This window comes from Colias eurytheme, chromosome 16, assembly GCF_061535395.1.
Source record: "Colias eurytheme isolate Ceu_HAF_F1 chromosome 16, ilColEury1 Martin Lab GWU primary, whole genome shotgun sequence".
Lineage (NCBI taxonomy): Eukaryota > Metazoa > Arthropoda > Insecta > Lepidoptera > Pieridae > Colias > Colias eurytheme.
This window is the reverse complement of record NC_142995.1, coordinates 7,236,555-7,250,035: the sequence shown is the minus strand read 5'-3', so window position 1 is coordinate 7,250,035 and position 13,481 is coordinate 7,236,555. Positions and strand designations below refer to the sequence as shown.

Genomic DNA, 13,481 nt, shown 5'->3' with positions numbered 1-13,481 from the left:
AAGTTTTTGAATTTTGAGTTTAAATTCGGGGAAAAACAACACATTTCTTTTAATTCTGTGGCGTTGGTTATGGCAATCATTGTCTGTATTGTCAAAAAAAGTTGTCAAATTTTAAATCTGTCAAGTGTCAAAGGACGGGCCCAATTCCCAAAATTATTGTATTTCAATTTGCAATTGCAAATAATAAAAATAAATAATAACTATAGCAAAAAGGAATAATTAAAAATTCGGTACAATGGCGCATAAAATTAAAGACGCTGCGAAAAAGTTTCTTTTGCTTGGCCAATGTGTACCTACGGTGAAACAAAATGCAACAAAAATTCGTGTGAAGAGGTTAGAATTGGACGAAAATTTATTAATGGTATGTATACAAACTGGGTATTTTTACATTGCTTGCAATTTATATAGATTCTCTAACTATTACTACTTTTAGTATTTCAGGAAAGATGAATTCTACTATTGCCATGATCCAAATAAAATGTGCAAGACTGGGGACATAGTTTTGATCCAAGCATTACCACAAAAAATGACTAAATTAATAACACATGAAGTAAAAGAAGTAGTGCATCCGTTTGGAGATGTTACAGATCCCATAAGTGGAAAGAAAGTTGCAAAAGCATATTATCGTGAAGATATTGATAGGCAAGCAGAGCTGTATGGTAAACTCGATTCTGCGTTTGATTACGATAAAGCACCTCCCAGAGGTTGGCAAGATGGAAAGAAAGATTTTACATCAAAACCCACATATACAAAGTTCCATGTTTTTGATGAGAATGATCCTTATGCAGTTTAGATCTAAGATTTTAATATTATGTAATTTATAGGTAGTGTAAATATATGCTTAGAATATAAATTATGTTTTCATTTAAACTTTCCCATTTATGTAAAATAATTTTTGTTGTCAACATGCAGTAATGTGAATTCATTCCTCTCACTCTGAAATACCTTTTGTGTAGGAAATATTTTAAATTGAAACAAAACTAGCCAAGTATTATATTGAATTGAAATCCATTCCATACCAATTTCTCTTAACAAAATTTATCAATTAAGACAACTATTTACCAGATACAGGGTAAAAGAAAACAACACATTTAAAAAAACAAATTTAATAAACAAAATTTCTATATCATAATGCTGGTATCAGTCCTGCGCTAAAAATTCTCTTTCTAAAGCAGCTCCCATGAGGTTCCATGAACTATCATCATCATCGGGAGGTATGTCATCGTCAGATGGAGGTGTTGATGGTCTTGGTCGTTTTCGTGGCGCAGCATCTGGATTAAAAAATTAAGTTTAATGAAAATTTTATGTAATTGTGACATAAGACAAAATATAATTTATATTTCTGCAGAGGCTTTATACAATAGGTTAAATAAAAATTCTATAGGACCATGATATATGATATAAAAAAAAAGAAAACAGTTTCTACAGAGGCTAAGTAAAAAAATGTATTTTTTGTGTTTACAACTTATGTCTTAAAGAATTGTTGTAAAGTAGAAAAAATATTTTTGCTATGATTCATAATATATGTTAGCAGTGCATACCTGTATCTGAATCACTAGAGTTATCTTCGTCTTTCTCTTGCAACCTACAAACGAATGAAAACAATATAAAAAATATGAAACAATCTAAACGTAAAGTGCGAAAAATAGCTGATCAGCTTTTATAATTAATTTTGTTTTCATATTTTAGAAATAATTTAAAACAACACAGAAATATGAGTGTATATTATTATACCTTTCTTGAGAGTTATTAGCAGTTTCAAGTGCTAGTAATCTATCCTCTGAAAGATTTTCTTCATCATCATCTTCATCCTGCGGCTTTTTCTCATCATCCGATGAACTTTCGTCTGATTCATTAAAGATATCCTCCACCTAAAAGTAAACAGTTGGATAGATTTATGTATAAAAATACAAATTAAGAAGGCTAATTAAATATAATTTATTAATTTGTAAATTTACGATCTTGGCATGGATTTGGACTCAAAAATTTTGAGACATAAAATTTTAAGTGAAAGCAGTGAAAAACGAATGAATCTGATCTAGCTGTTCTGCAGAATAAAAAATGTTCATGAATAAAAAATGTTCATGTCAAGACGTAGTAGCTTTCTAATAAAGAAACAATATTTTTTAAATTGCATGTATCTAATAGCATGTTATGATGTTAATATTTTAATTTACCTACCAAAATAAAGATCTTTCCTCATCATCCTAATATGAGAATCTATACTATAATATTATAAAGCTGAAGAGTTTGTTTGAACGCGCTAATCTCAGGAACTACTGGTCCGATTAGAAAAATTATTTCGGTGTTAGATAGCCCATTTACCGAGGAAGGCTATATGCTATATAGGAAGGCTATAGGCTATATAGGAGGACTATAGGCTACAGGAGTAGATCCACGCGAGTGAAACTCCGAGGCGCAGGTAGTTATGTACAAAATCATGAATACCTCCCGGTCCATATCTGCGATGTCGTCGCTGGAGAAGGACAGCAGCGGGTTGAGCGTGTCCATGAAGCGGCCGGAGGGTGTGCGCTTGCGCAGCGCGGGTACGGGCGGGGCGGGCGGCGGGCTGCTGCAGTGCGCGGGCGGCCGCCGCGCGCTGCTCTGTATGGAGGGGGTTGTTATTTATACAAGCTTTGAAAATATATTAAACATGGTGTACACTGCTCTGTTAGAGGGCTTTGTTATTTATACAAGCTTCGAGATTATATTAAACACGGTGTGCACTGCTCTGTTGGAGAGCTTTTGTTATTTATACAAGCTTCGAGATTATATTAAACACGGTGTGCACTGCTCTGTTGGAGAGCTTTTGTTATTTATACAAGCTTCGAGATTATATTAAACACAGTGTGCACTGCTCTGTTGGAGAGCTTTTGTTATTTATACAAGCTACGAAAATATATTAAACACGGTGTGCACTGCTCTGTTGGAAGGCTTTGTTATTTATACAAGCTTTGAAAATATATTAAACACAGTGTGCACTGCTCTGTTGGAGAGCTTTTGTTATTTATACAAGATTTGAAATTATATTAAACACGGTGTGCGCTACTCTGTTGGAGGGCTTTGTTATTTATACAAGCTTTGAAAATATATTAAACACTGTGCATTGCTCTGTTGGAGAGCTTTTGTTATTTATACAAGCTTCGAGATAAACATATATCACACCTGTCCTCCTCTTTGCAGTGGGTATAGTCTCTCTTCAACCCTTTCCCACCTTTCAGCACAGGTCCAAAGCCACTCTGGTGTTACAACATGCACTTTTGTTTTTCCTTCCCCCATTCTACGACTGGCATTCACTTTGGCTGTACCTGATTTTCATATAAAATGATATTATAAGATCTACATTATTACGATTCAAAAGTGCTTTTATTAGAAGTTTAATTGAATAAATAAATGTTTGAGTTTGAGTTATGTTGGTTTGTTTAACATTATTAAATAGATATTTCATTTTATTATATAACAGAAATAAGAAAAACAAATGAAATAAAAGGTATAGGTAAAGTAACATTTTTAAAAGATATTTAAATTAAAGGTTAAAAAAATGTTATTTACCTGATCTAACCGCAACCAAATGAGTGGTTTTCTCAGTAAAATCCTGTGTTATTTCAGCTCCTAAACTTCTTGCGACCAAGTAAGCCCTAGATGTCTCTAGCCTCTGATGTGTGGGCACTAAACCGCTAAACACTAAACTCGTACCAGCTAACACTTTACTTTTAACTTCAGGAATGATAAATTTCAAATCAGGTATTTGATGATCCATTTTCTCGTACATATCGTAGAAATGTCTGAAAATTAAAATTTATATATTATATTTATTATATAGGGTCAACCGGGGCAAATGCAACTATGGGGCTATGGCAACTAGTTATCATAACTAATTTATTAGAGTTGTTGTAATAAATCGCCACCTATGATTCAATCACTCAACAACTAATAAATCTTACAAGTAATAGATGGTGCCCCTACGATGAAAACTATTTGATTGATAGGCCATTGTGTCAAACCGCTATTTTGAAGTTGGTGTGCGTAAAAACAGGTGTCGAGTTTTGCAGACAAAAAAATTGTTTAGGAGTGATTTTTTGCAGGTGTTTTTGATTGGACACGATTATCACAAGCCATTAAGCATATTTCATTTATATTTTTAGTGCGTTAGTTGACTCTATTTTGTGTTATTGATGCAGTTACAATTGCCTCATGAAAATTTCACTGTGGGGTTATTGCAACTGTGAGGTTAGTTACAATAGCCCCTTATATTTTTGTATGAAACTAAAAACACTAGTGATGTGACAGTGTCGATATTTTTTTTATGTATCCTTCTTGGTAGTCAAAATATACTTTCTTTATGATTAATTAAAGAAGAACCATCGATTATTTCTTCGATATTATACCCAGAGACGGGTTCATAAGTAAAATTCAAATTAGATAAAGCGTGGTTAAAGAATATAAGTAACTAAAAACGATAGGTAGGATAGTTCTGTGATTGTTCAAGTAATTTTTAGTAAACGGTTGATTAACTAATAAACGTATTTTGTTTGGTTTACGTTTTTAACAATATTTAACACAAAGAATATTATTTGTTCTGACCAAAAACTAAAATTGACTTAGTAGGTAGTATACTGTTATTTTTTTTGTTGCGATTTAAAGTGGTAAATCAAAGTAGGTACATGAGTTTTTCCTCTAAATAATGCGGCGCCATCTACGATCGCAACGTTATTGTATAGATAACGTTATTGTATATATATATATATATATAGAATAATAAAAATATATCGATGAATAAGTTTTTTGCATTCCCCACACTTATTCTCTAACAAATAGTTGCATTTGCCCCACAATCAGAAAAATAAGATTTTTCCTGAAAACTCGTCCTTGCTACACGGTAATCCAGTTCAAAATCCTATGAATAACATGAAATCTCATAAATATATTCTATATTCGTTGTTTTATATGAAATAGAAGAAGAGCTATGGCAGTTAGTTGCATTTACCCCCGACTAGGGGTTAATGTAACTTTTTCTACCAATTTTAGGAAATATTCTCACTACCAGTTATTTATAAGACTACTGTATTGCTTGATTGGTTGAAAATAATCTTGAATAAATACAAAAATCACTAAATGGGTCAAATAAATGACCAAATATAAAAGGAGATAACTGCAACCGATCAAACTTGAAACTTGTTATTTTTTAGTTGCATTTGCCCCGGTTGACCCTATATTATAAAGGCGAAAGTTTGTAAGTATGGATGTATGGATGTTACTCTTTCACGTAAAAACTACTGAATGGATTTGAATGAAACTTTACCACAATATAGCTTATACATCAGAATAACACATAGGATAGGTTTTATCCCGGAAATCCCACGGGAACGGGAACTATGCGGGTTTTTCTTTGAAAACGCGGGCGAAGCCGCAGGTGGAAAGCTAGTAATACATATATTTAAGGAAATGGATGTTTTTAAAATTGATTTGTAGAGGTGTTGTTCTTGTATCTGTCTTTCTTAAAAAACTTGAATAAAGGAAGTCTTCAGCAGAACATATGTTTTATGGATTTGTAAGTGAAGTTACATAAATACATTTTTATGTAACTTGTATCTGAATCCATTATGAACTAATAATTGTACATTTTTACAAGGTTATGAATTTATATAGCTATAAAGTATAACACTGATTAAATAATTAAATAATTTTTATAAATTTATACTGATTAAATATTTTATTGAAATAAATAAAAAGGACCTTGATAAGTGGAGATAGCAAAAAATTTGTTGAAGATGATCTTTGATAACAGTATAGAGCTATATAAAATTACTTACTTATGTATCCTCTTTAATATATCCTCTAAATATATTAAGTAATCATCGGCATCTTCTATTTCTATCTGCCCATCTAAAGTTTCAATCCATTGAGGCACCGCCTCTGTTACTGGTGCATTTTCATTATTTTCTGCTTTATCATTAACTTCCTTTTTTTCATCTTTTACCTCTTTATCAGCAATCTTGGAATTTGTGTCATTATTCTCAGAATTTTCTTTGACATTATTCTGTGTGGCTTCTTGCTTTTCAGGTTCTGCTTCCAATGTCGGCAATTGAGGTATTAGAGAGCCATTCTTAACATTATTGGGCTTTGCTTTTTCTTCAACTGAAAAAATGAACAAAATATTACTATGTATTTATGACTACTTTGACCAAACAAAATATTAATTTAAAAGATTTTATTCACCAAATCTATTTCTAACTAGCTTTCCACCCGCGGTATCGCCCGCGCAGTCAAAGAAAACCCGCATAGTTCCCGTTCCCGTGGGATTTCCGGGATAAAACCTATCCTATGTCCTTTCTCGGGTATCAAAATATTTCTATAGGTACCAAATTTCATGCAAATTGGTTCAGTAGTTAAGGCATGATTGAGTAACAGACAGACAGACAGTTACTTTCGCATTTATAATATTAGTATGGATAATTCCAAAAAATACATACTTAAAGGTGGAGGAGCATTTATATCACCAGTGGACTGAAAGAATGAGTATGGTCTCACATGAATTAAATTTGCAGCGTGTTTCCATACATCCTCTCTGTCGTCAATTATGCACACCATGTTATCACCACATGGAAAGAGCGCCCTGAAATATATATAATATTAAAAAATTTGTAATTATTTGGCAACAAGTAAATGATTACTTCTATTATGTTTCAAAAATAGGATTTTTAAAAAAAATTATTTTTTTTCATTTTATTGATAATGAATTATAATAAAAACATGTAACTGCAGGATAAAGTATTTTGTTTGGATTATTTTTATAACAGATGCATCAAACTTACTTTAAATTAGCAGATTTTGTTCTTGCATCAAAACACTCATCTCTAGATAATATTCTATGAGAGAAATATTTCTTTTCAGGATCCAACAATTCAGTGACAGCATGTGCATATTGCCTCGCGCCAAATGTACAAACATGCAATTCATAGTTCTTTGAAGCAGATTCCAAAAATTCTTGTGTTCTTGGCCTGAGTCTTGTGTGACACCATCTTCCTGGACTACCAGGGCCTCTTAAGAAAAAGTGCAGCACACCCTGAAAATTAAAGACGAACAAGTAGTAAATATACATATAAATCTGATAACAATGACCATTATTAGAGAATATTATATAATAAAAGGGAGTAGATAAGTAATAACAGGAGATTATTTATTAAGTTGAGGTTCTTTGAGGATGGAAAAACATACAGGAGTTAAATGTCACATTTCTTTATTTTTTAATATTAAAAATTAAATAAAAAGCTACCTTAACATTGGGTGGAATATCATCATTTGTTGTATGTACAAGGGTCTGATCTAGATCTACAAGTAGCACCAACTTCTTATCTTTTAGTAAGCGATCAGCATCTTCCCTGCCTAATTTCTGAGCCAGTTCTTCTGACACCTGAAATTATTTAAAAAATCCACATTATACATACATAATTACTATCTGTTAAAAAGCAACTGAAATGAAATGTTTCACAACTAAACAAAACTTATATGTTTAGGTATGTATTTGAAAAAATTTACTAAGTCCTCATTTATTCAACAACAATTTCAGTACTATTTCAATATTTACCTTTAATTCAGGTACAGAATGAACCATAGGGACAACAGCGACGTCCTGTTTTTGCCGTTCTTCGGCGCGTAAATCCGCACCGCACTCTGCACACATATCTTTCATAACAGTAGGATGACGGCATTCTTCCAGATCGGCTAGGCATCCTCTGTAAATACAGTTTTAATTTATAAACAGTGTTAAATATAAATACTGACTGAAAATCGGCACTTTGTTCAAAGTTAGATTTGGCGCCAAGGTATAAGACAAAAACACAAACAAAGTTAGTAGAGTTTTACATTTAGTTTCGGTAAAAATAGTTTAGATTTAGTACTTAATAATTCGTACATCTTATTTGTCCTTTAATCGTAGAAATAATAATTGTTTATCTTCAAATAACCTAGAAACAACAACTATTAATTAACTCTGACGTCACTTACCCAGGCTCTGCAATGTCTCCTTCTTTCACCTTGATGGATACGATAGTACCAGCGCGTAAGGCTTTGAACTTCTTAAATCCAGTATTATTGCCCGACGAATCACTGTATAAAAATAATATCTGTCCTTGGGATACAAAAGCGCCTTGTTTAACTTTCCATTTTTCTACTTTTATAGGCTTTTCACATGGAACAGAAATAGACATAGTTTTATCCGCCATTTTGAACGGAAATTACGCACATGCAGCAATTCTAGGTCTACTATTGGTCGATTTATTATCTTTTTGGCGGTTATTTGATAGTAACCAATTAAAACTAAGATTTTACATATCGTTCATTTATCAACCAATGAAATGTCTATAAAATGCGTTGATATTGCCAGTATTAACTATATAAATTCCTTGCCAGTCTCAAAAATGAAATAAATCATAAACTTCAGTGTACTTTTTATTTTTGTTATTTTCGGAACACATATTTACAAGCGTTGCCTAAATCTCTATCAGATTACAGTAAACATACATGATTTAAGTTTAAATTTTTTCATGCTTCTATAAATTATTGAAAGTAAGAGATTTCAAATTATAATTTTGGGACTTGGGTATAATCAATATAAAACTTTTGTGAAATATGGTAAATGGAGAAGTAATATTTCAATTTTGACGTTGCCTTATCAATTTACAGACTACAATCCTTATCATTTATTTAATTTTCATTTCCTAAATCATGATTTTTACTGCTGACAACAGCACCTGTGTCCTGTCCATGTCCTGTCGTTAATGGTCATCGTTGTCGTTTCTCGGTTAGAAACTCAATGTCGTCTATGATCTGTCACCAAACGAAAACAGTTTTGTTGGAATAACGAAAACATAAATAATATAAGTAATTTACTTTTATTTTGTTTTGTTTAAATAATTTACAAATCCTTTAAAATTTAAACATGACTGATGAAAATATAACAGTGAGTGACAATTCAGATTTGGAGGACATTAGCCCACCCGAGCTTCGTGGTTATTTGAGTAAATGGACGAATTATATACATGGTTGGCAAGATAGATTTATCGTGTTAAAAGATTCAACATTGTCGTATTATAAAAGCGAATTAGAGAGTAATTTGGGATGCCGCGGTGCACTTTGTTTGAAAAAAGCTAAAGTCAAGGTGAGTTACTTACTTGTTTACAATGTCGATCAAATTCCACAATAGGACATTACAAAAAATTAATTTGTCCTTGTAGACAACTTTAATAAATATTTTTTATATTAATTGAAATGGACGAATGACCGTAACGATGATTGCTAGACCAACCATAAAATGAATTGTTGATTTTATAATGACTCTTATTTTACAAAGATGCTGTATCACATTTACATTTTACATTGATGATAATTTTACTTTTAAATATAAAATATTATGGACTTAAACAAACACCATTTAAAAATTTAATGCTAACTACATAATTCTAAATATGAGCATTTTTTAAACATGCTTATTATTACATTATTTTGAGGCAATATAAAAAATGTTTATACAATGTAGTGTGGTTTTCCCCTAATGTAATTTTCTCTGTTTTTATAATGATTTTGATTACAAGACCTTGTGTGTAGAATGACTGATTTTTTTTTGTACTTTATTACAGCCACATGAATTTGATGACTGCAGATTTGATGTATCAGTCAATGACTGTGTTTGGTACTTAAGGGCTTCTAATCCTGAGGAAAAACAGCAATGGATTGATGTTTTGGAGTCTTTTAAAGTAAGTATTTAAAAAATACAGTGGAAATCACTAAATAAAACATTGTAAGAATCAATGTTGCAAAAGGTGATTCATAATCTGTTTTCCTTATTGATAAAGATCTAGTGTATTTCAAAGAGATATACTTATTTGTAAAGATAATTATTTAGCTATTATAATTTCTTATGTATTTGTCATAATTATTATTATGTTCACCATACAGGTACAAAATAAATATAATACAATAAAAGTTTATTACTAAAGATATCACTCATAAAATTCCAATAACTGTAACAAGATATGCATACAGTTTTATGATTATGTTTCAATATTATCAGATTACAAGTTTATAGCTGATAAGGCCAACAGCATTCCTAATAAATAACTCAATATGCTTCTCATATTACTAGATTAGGAAATATATTATATTTGTAATTTAATCCATTATCATAACACATATGTTTAATACAAACATAAGAACATTTGTCATGACACAATCTACATGTAATAAAACAAGTGGTCCGCCCCGGCTTCACCCGTGGTACCTACATGTTTAAACTATCCTATCTCTCAAGTTGGATCGAACTGCACATGGTGTGCGAATTTTATTATAATCGGTTAAGTGGTTTAGGAGTCCATTGAGGACAAACATTGTGACACAAGATTTATATATATTAGAGATAACCATTCTGTTGTATTAATTGATTCTTTGAATAATATGTTGTAACTCAAACTGTACTCAAATTGGTACAAGTATGCAAAGTAAGATAAGTAGGAAAATGTGAATTGATATTTTGATATTTTTTACGATCTTGTTCTATGTATATGACTTCTTATATCTTTAATTATGATCAAGATATTGTGTGTATTTTACATTTTTAGTAAGTATCTTATAAGTAACAAGAATTTATGCATTTGAGGAAAGAGATTAGAAGAGATAAATTAATTACACAATAACGGTTATTCTATTCAAATAAAAGATAGATAAGAAATTGTGTTAAATTGAATTTTAATATGTTCACCAATTTCTTTTATGAGGTTTTTGGTTTGTTAAAATATATGTTTTATGTAGTACAGTAGAACCTCTGTAAGTCGAACATCAAGGATGACGTCTAAAATTAGATTTATAGAGTATGAAATGGAGGAATTTCCTGGGGGCCTAGACAAAAACCATTTTCTGTAAGCGTTAACGCCTACGGAAAAATCTAATTGTATGGAGTTGACATTTGACAATCACGTGACTTCTGGTTAGCAAATGTCAACTCCATACAATTAGATTTTTCCGTAGGCGTTAACGCTTACAGAAAATGGTTTTTGTCTAGGGGGGCTGGATGGATTATAGTTTCACATAAACAGGTAATTCTTTTTTTTTAAATTGGAAAGGTGAAATAAATAAGAAAGAAAGACACAGACACTCGATTTTTCGAGTTTAAAATAATTGTACTAAAATGGTTGGCGGGTTGCATTGACTAACTGTTTAACACTGAAATTATTATTGCTGTTATTTTTTGTTTGAGTGTAATTAATTTAATATAGGAAATCTGTAATATATAATGATTCGAGTTATGATGTACTTTTCGAGTATTGGAAGTTTTCAACTCATTGAGGTTTGGCTTATAGAGGTTCTACTGTACTTTTTATGAAACATTCATTTTCTTTGAATCCAGACATATTCCAACCCAACAATATGTTATAATTTATAATAATGAGTGAATTTTTATTTATAGGTGGAGTCCGGGTATGGTACTAGCTCAGACAGCAGTTCCAATGGAGGTGGTCTCCGAAGACATGGATCTATCACATCTCTTCAGTCAACTGGATCACATGGTAATTATGTTTTAAAAATTAATGTTTCATAATTCAAAATATGTATTGCCTGTATTTTTGGATAGATTTCTGAATTTATAGAAAAATTTAAAATTACATTTTAAGCTTAGGATATTCAATTATAGAAAGAAAAAATGATACTCTAATCTGAGTATATTTCAGTGATTTGACTGTTAGTCTCAAGATCTCAACTTGTCAATCTTGTCTCGAGATTGCCTTCCCCTTACTGTCATATTTCAGACACGCTTTAACTAATTCATTAGAATTATACATTTTTAAAGTTTTTAACAAAATAGTTATCAGGTTTATCTTTACAGTATTCGTCACAAATGGCACATCTTATCAAAAAAAATTTTAAATGTGAAGGCTTATTTATAAACATTTATAATATTTGTATAAAATTATTTCATTATTTATGTTTTTATCAAACAGGGCGCACATCCCGTCGCTTGGCCGAAAAGATTGCTGAGTTGGAGACTTTCAATGATTTGCTATCAAAGCAGGCGATACAACTGCAGCAATACTTTGACATGTGCGTCAATACTTACCCGCATATAAATGATGAATCTGACGCTATTGATGCTGTGAAATTGGCTGACAGTAAGTATGTTTGTAAAGTATATTTAAATACCAGATTTTGCCCGCGGATTTTTGCTTGCGTTCGAATTGTAAATGTATACCGTTTTAAAACTCACATGTTATATTATGATTTATTTGTTTTTTTTTTATACCTATATATTTTTCCCTTTAAAAATGCTGTAAAAATTGCTCTCTAATCATCTTTAATGTTTTTTTCTATAAAAAAGGCGCGGACCACAAGAAGCGTCTTAGTGACGTGCGTGCAACGAGCGCGTCTTTCCGCGCCACGTGCGGCGCGACCGTAGCGACCGTGCAGCACTGCGTCGAGCTGCTGCGGCGCCGCGACCGGCAGGCGCGCAAGGCGGAGGAGCTGTACATGTGAGTGTGCGTGTGTGTGCGTGTGCGTGTGTGTGTGCGTGTGCGTGTGTGTGTGTGTGTGTGCGTGTGTGTGTGTGTGGTGATGTGAGAGACGTGTGATGATCGTGTGTTAGGTGCGCTAGGTGGAGGAAATTTACATTCGCGATATGACCCTTCTAATTGTTGTTTGTTTGAATTGTATGAATATGAACATTTGTGTGTTTTTTACGTTGGGTGACTTAATACATATTATGTGTTTCGCTTTTTTTGCTTATTAATATGCACAAGCAATTAATTCTCGGTGGTAATATTGTTACCAATCCTGTGACCTATTTTTGCTCATTGCATGTATTTGGAAGGACAAATCAGTTGCGTCGCTTAACGTAAAGTAAAGGAATGCACGTTGCTAAAAAGGTTTATGTAATCAAACTAACCTAGATTTTAATCACCAGCTGCTTGTACCTGTTCCGACCGGGATATTTAAGGATAAAAAGTGGACCAGTCCAGAAAGAACTGTTAAAGAATACATCGTAATGACTCATAATAATTTTCATGAAAAATCTAACGTACATTGCGTTTGAGTTTTATAATTGCTTAGATAACTTATATTGCCGCAATTTCAGGACGGAATTGAGAATTTTGATTATGATTTGACGATTTATTCATTAATAAAATTTCATCTAAGTATACAAAATTAACGCTTTAAACAACGGGATTAATTAAAATGGGTCTTATTATCTGGCATTAATAAAAATTATTATTTACAAATACTTTTCAAGTCAAAGCACCACTTTTGAAACAATTATATTTATTGCATTTTTTTCACCAGGGCATTGAAGAATCAGTTGACAGAAGTTCGATTGGCTTCGAAACCGGGTCCGGATCACGAGGTATGTACAATAGATATTTTTTAAACCCTTTTTTGAAGTGAAACTTCTTTAGGTGTGTTGAGAGTAAAATTTCAAGGTCGCGTCATGGCAATAC

At 31.9% G+C, this 13,481-nt stretch overlaps 3 protein-coding genes across 3 annotated transcripts in view; 2 read left to right on the top strand and 1 right to left on the bottom strand.

The window, feature by feature from the left end:
- The first annotated feature begins 145 nt into the window (after positions 1-145).
- mRpS17 (mitochondrial ribosomal protein S17) lies at positions 146-853 on the top strand. Its single transcript, XM_090111078.1, has 2 exons — positions 146-361; positions 434-853. The coding sequence occupies exons 1-2, from the start codon at positions 236-238 to the stop codon at positions 791-793; spliced, it is 486 nt and encodes a 161-aa protein (XP_089967204.1). The 5' UTR covers positions 146-235; the 3' UTR covers positions 794-853.
- A 237-nt stretch (positions 854-1,090) lies between these two features.
- Fcp1 (RNA polymerase II subunit A C-terminal domain phosphatase Fcp1) lies at positions 1,091-8,233 on the bottom strand. The gene is made up of 12 exons (XM_090111091.1): positions 8,008-8,233; positions 7,589-7,736; positions 7,277-7,414; positions 6,816-7,066; positions 6,474-6,616; positions 5,814-6,138; positions 3,553-3,785; positions 3,166-3,308; positions 2,449-2,604; positions 1,735-1,871; positions 1,542-1,585; positions 1,091-1,271 (listed from the first exon to the last, which is right to left on the bottom strand). The coding sequence occupies exons 1-12, from the start codon at positions 8,223-8,225 to the stop codon at positions 1,141-1,143; spliced, it is 2,067 nt and encodes a 688-aa protein (XP_089967217.1). The 5' UTR covers positions 8,226-8,233; the 3' UTR covers positions 1,091-1,140.
- Positions 8,234-8,811: 578 nt separating this feature from the next.
- Positions 8,812-13,481, top strand: part of LOC149901890 (ceramide transfer protein-like) — a 41,113-nt gene continuing 36,443 nt past the window's right edge. The window contains exons 1-6 of the mRNA XM_090110726.1: positions 8,812-9,160; positions 9,639-9,755; positions 11,462-11,561; positions 11,994-12,161; positions 12,368-12,518; positions 13,327-13,387. Coding sequence (XP_089966852.1) covers positions 8,942-9,160; positions 9,639-9,755; positions 11,462-11,561; positions 11,994-12,161; positions 12,368-12,518; positions 13,327-13,387 — 816 coding nt within the window. The 5' untranslated portion in view covers positions 8,812-8,941. The remainder of the gene's footprint in view (positions 9,161-9,638; positions 9,756-11,461; positions 11,562-11,993; positions 12,162-12,367; positions 12,519-13,326; positions 13,388-13,481) is intronic.

Bases quoted from the DNA above. Each gene is read 5' to 3' on its own strand.
- mRpS17 (XM_090111078.1), top strand. From the start codon at position 236: ATGGCGCATAAAATTAAAGACGCTGCGAAAAAGTTTCTTTTGCTTGGC. The intron at 362-433 runs GTATGTATACAA...TACTACTTTTAG, and splicing joins TGGACGAAAATTTATTAATG to TATTTCAGGAAAGATGAATT.
- Fcp1 (XM_090111091.1), bottom strand. From the start codon at position 8,225: ATGGCGGATAAAACTATGTCTATTTCTGTTCCATGTGAAAAGCCTATA. The intron at 7,415-7,588 runs GTAAATATTGAA...AAATAATTTCAG, and splicing joins ATTCTGTACCTGAATTAAAG to GTGTCAGAAGAACTGGCTCA. The intron at 2,605-3,165 runs GTGTGATATATG...CCCTCCATACAG, and splicing joins CACTGCAAAGAGGAGGACAG to AGCAGCGCGCGGCGGCCGCC.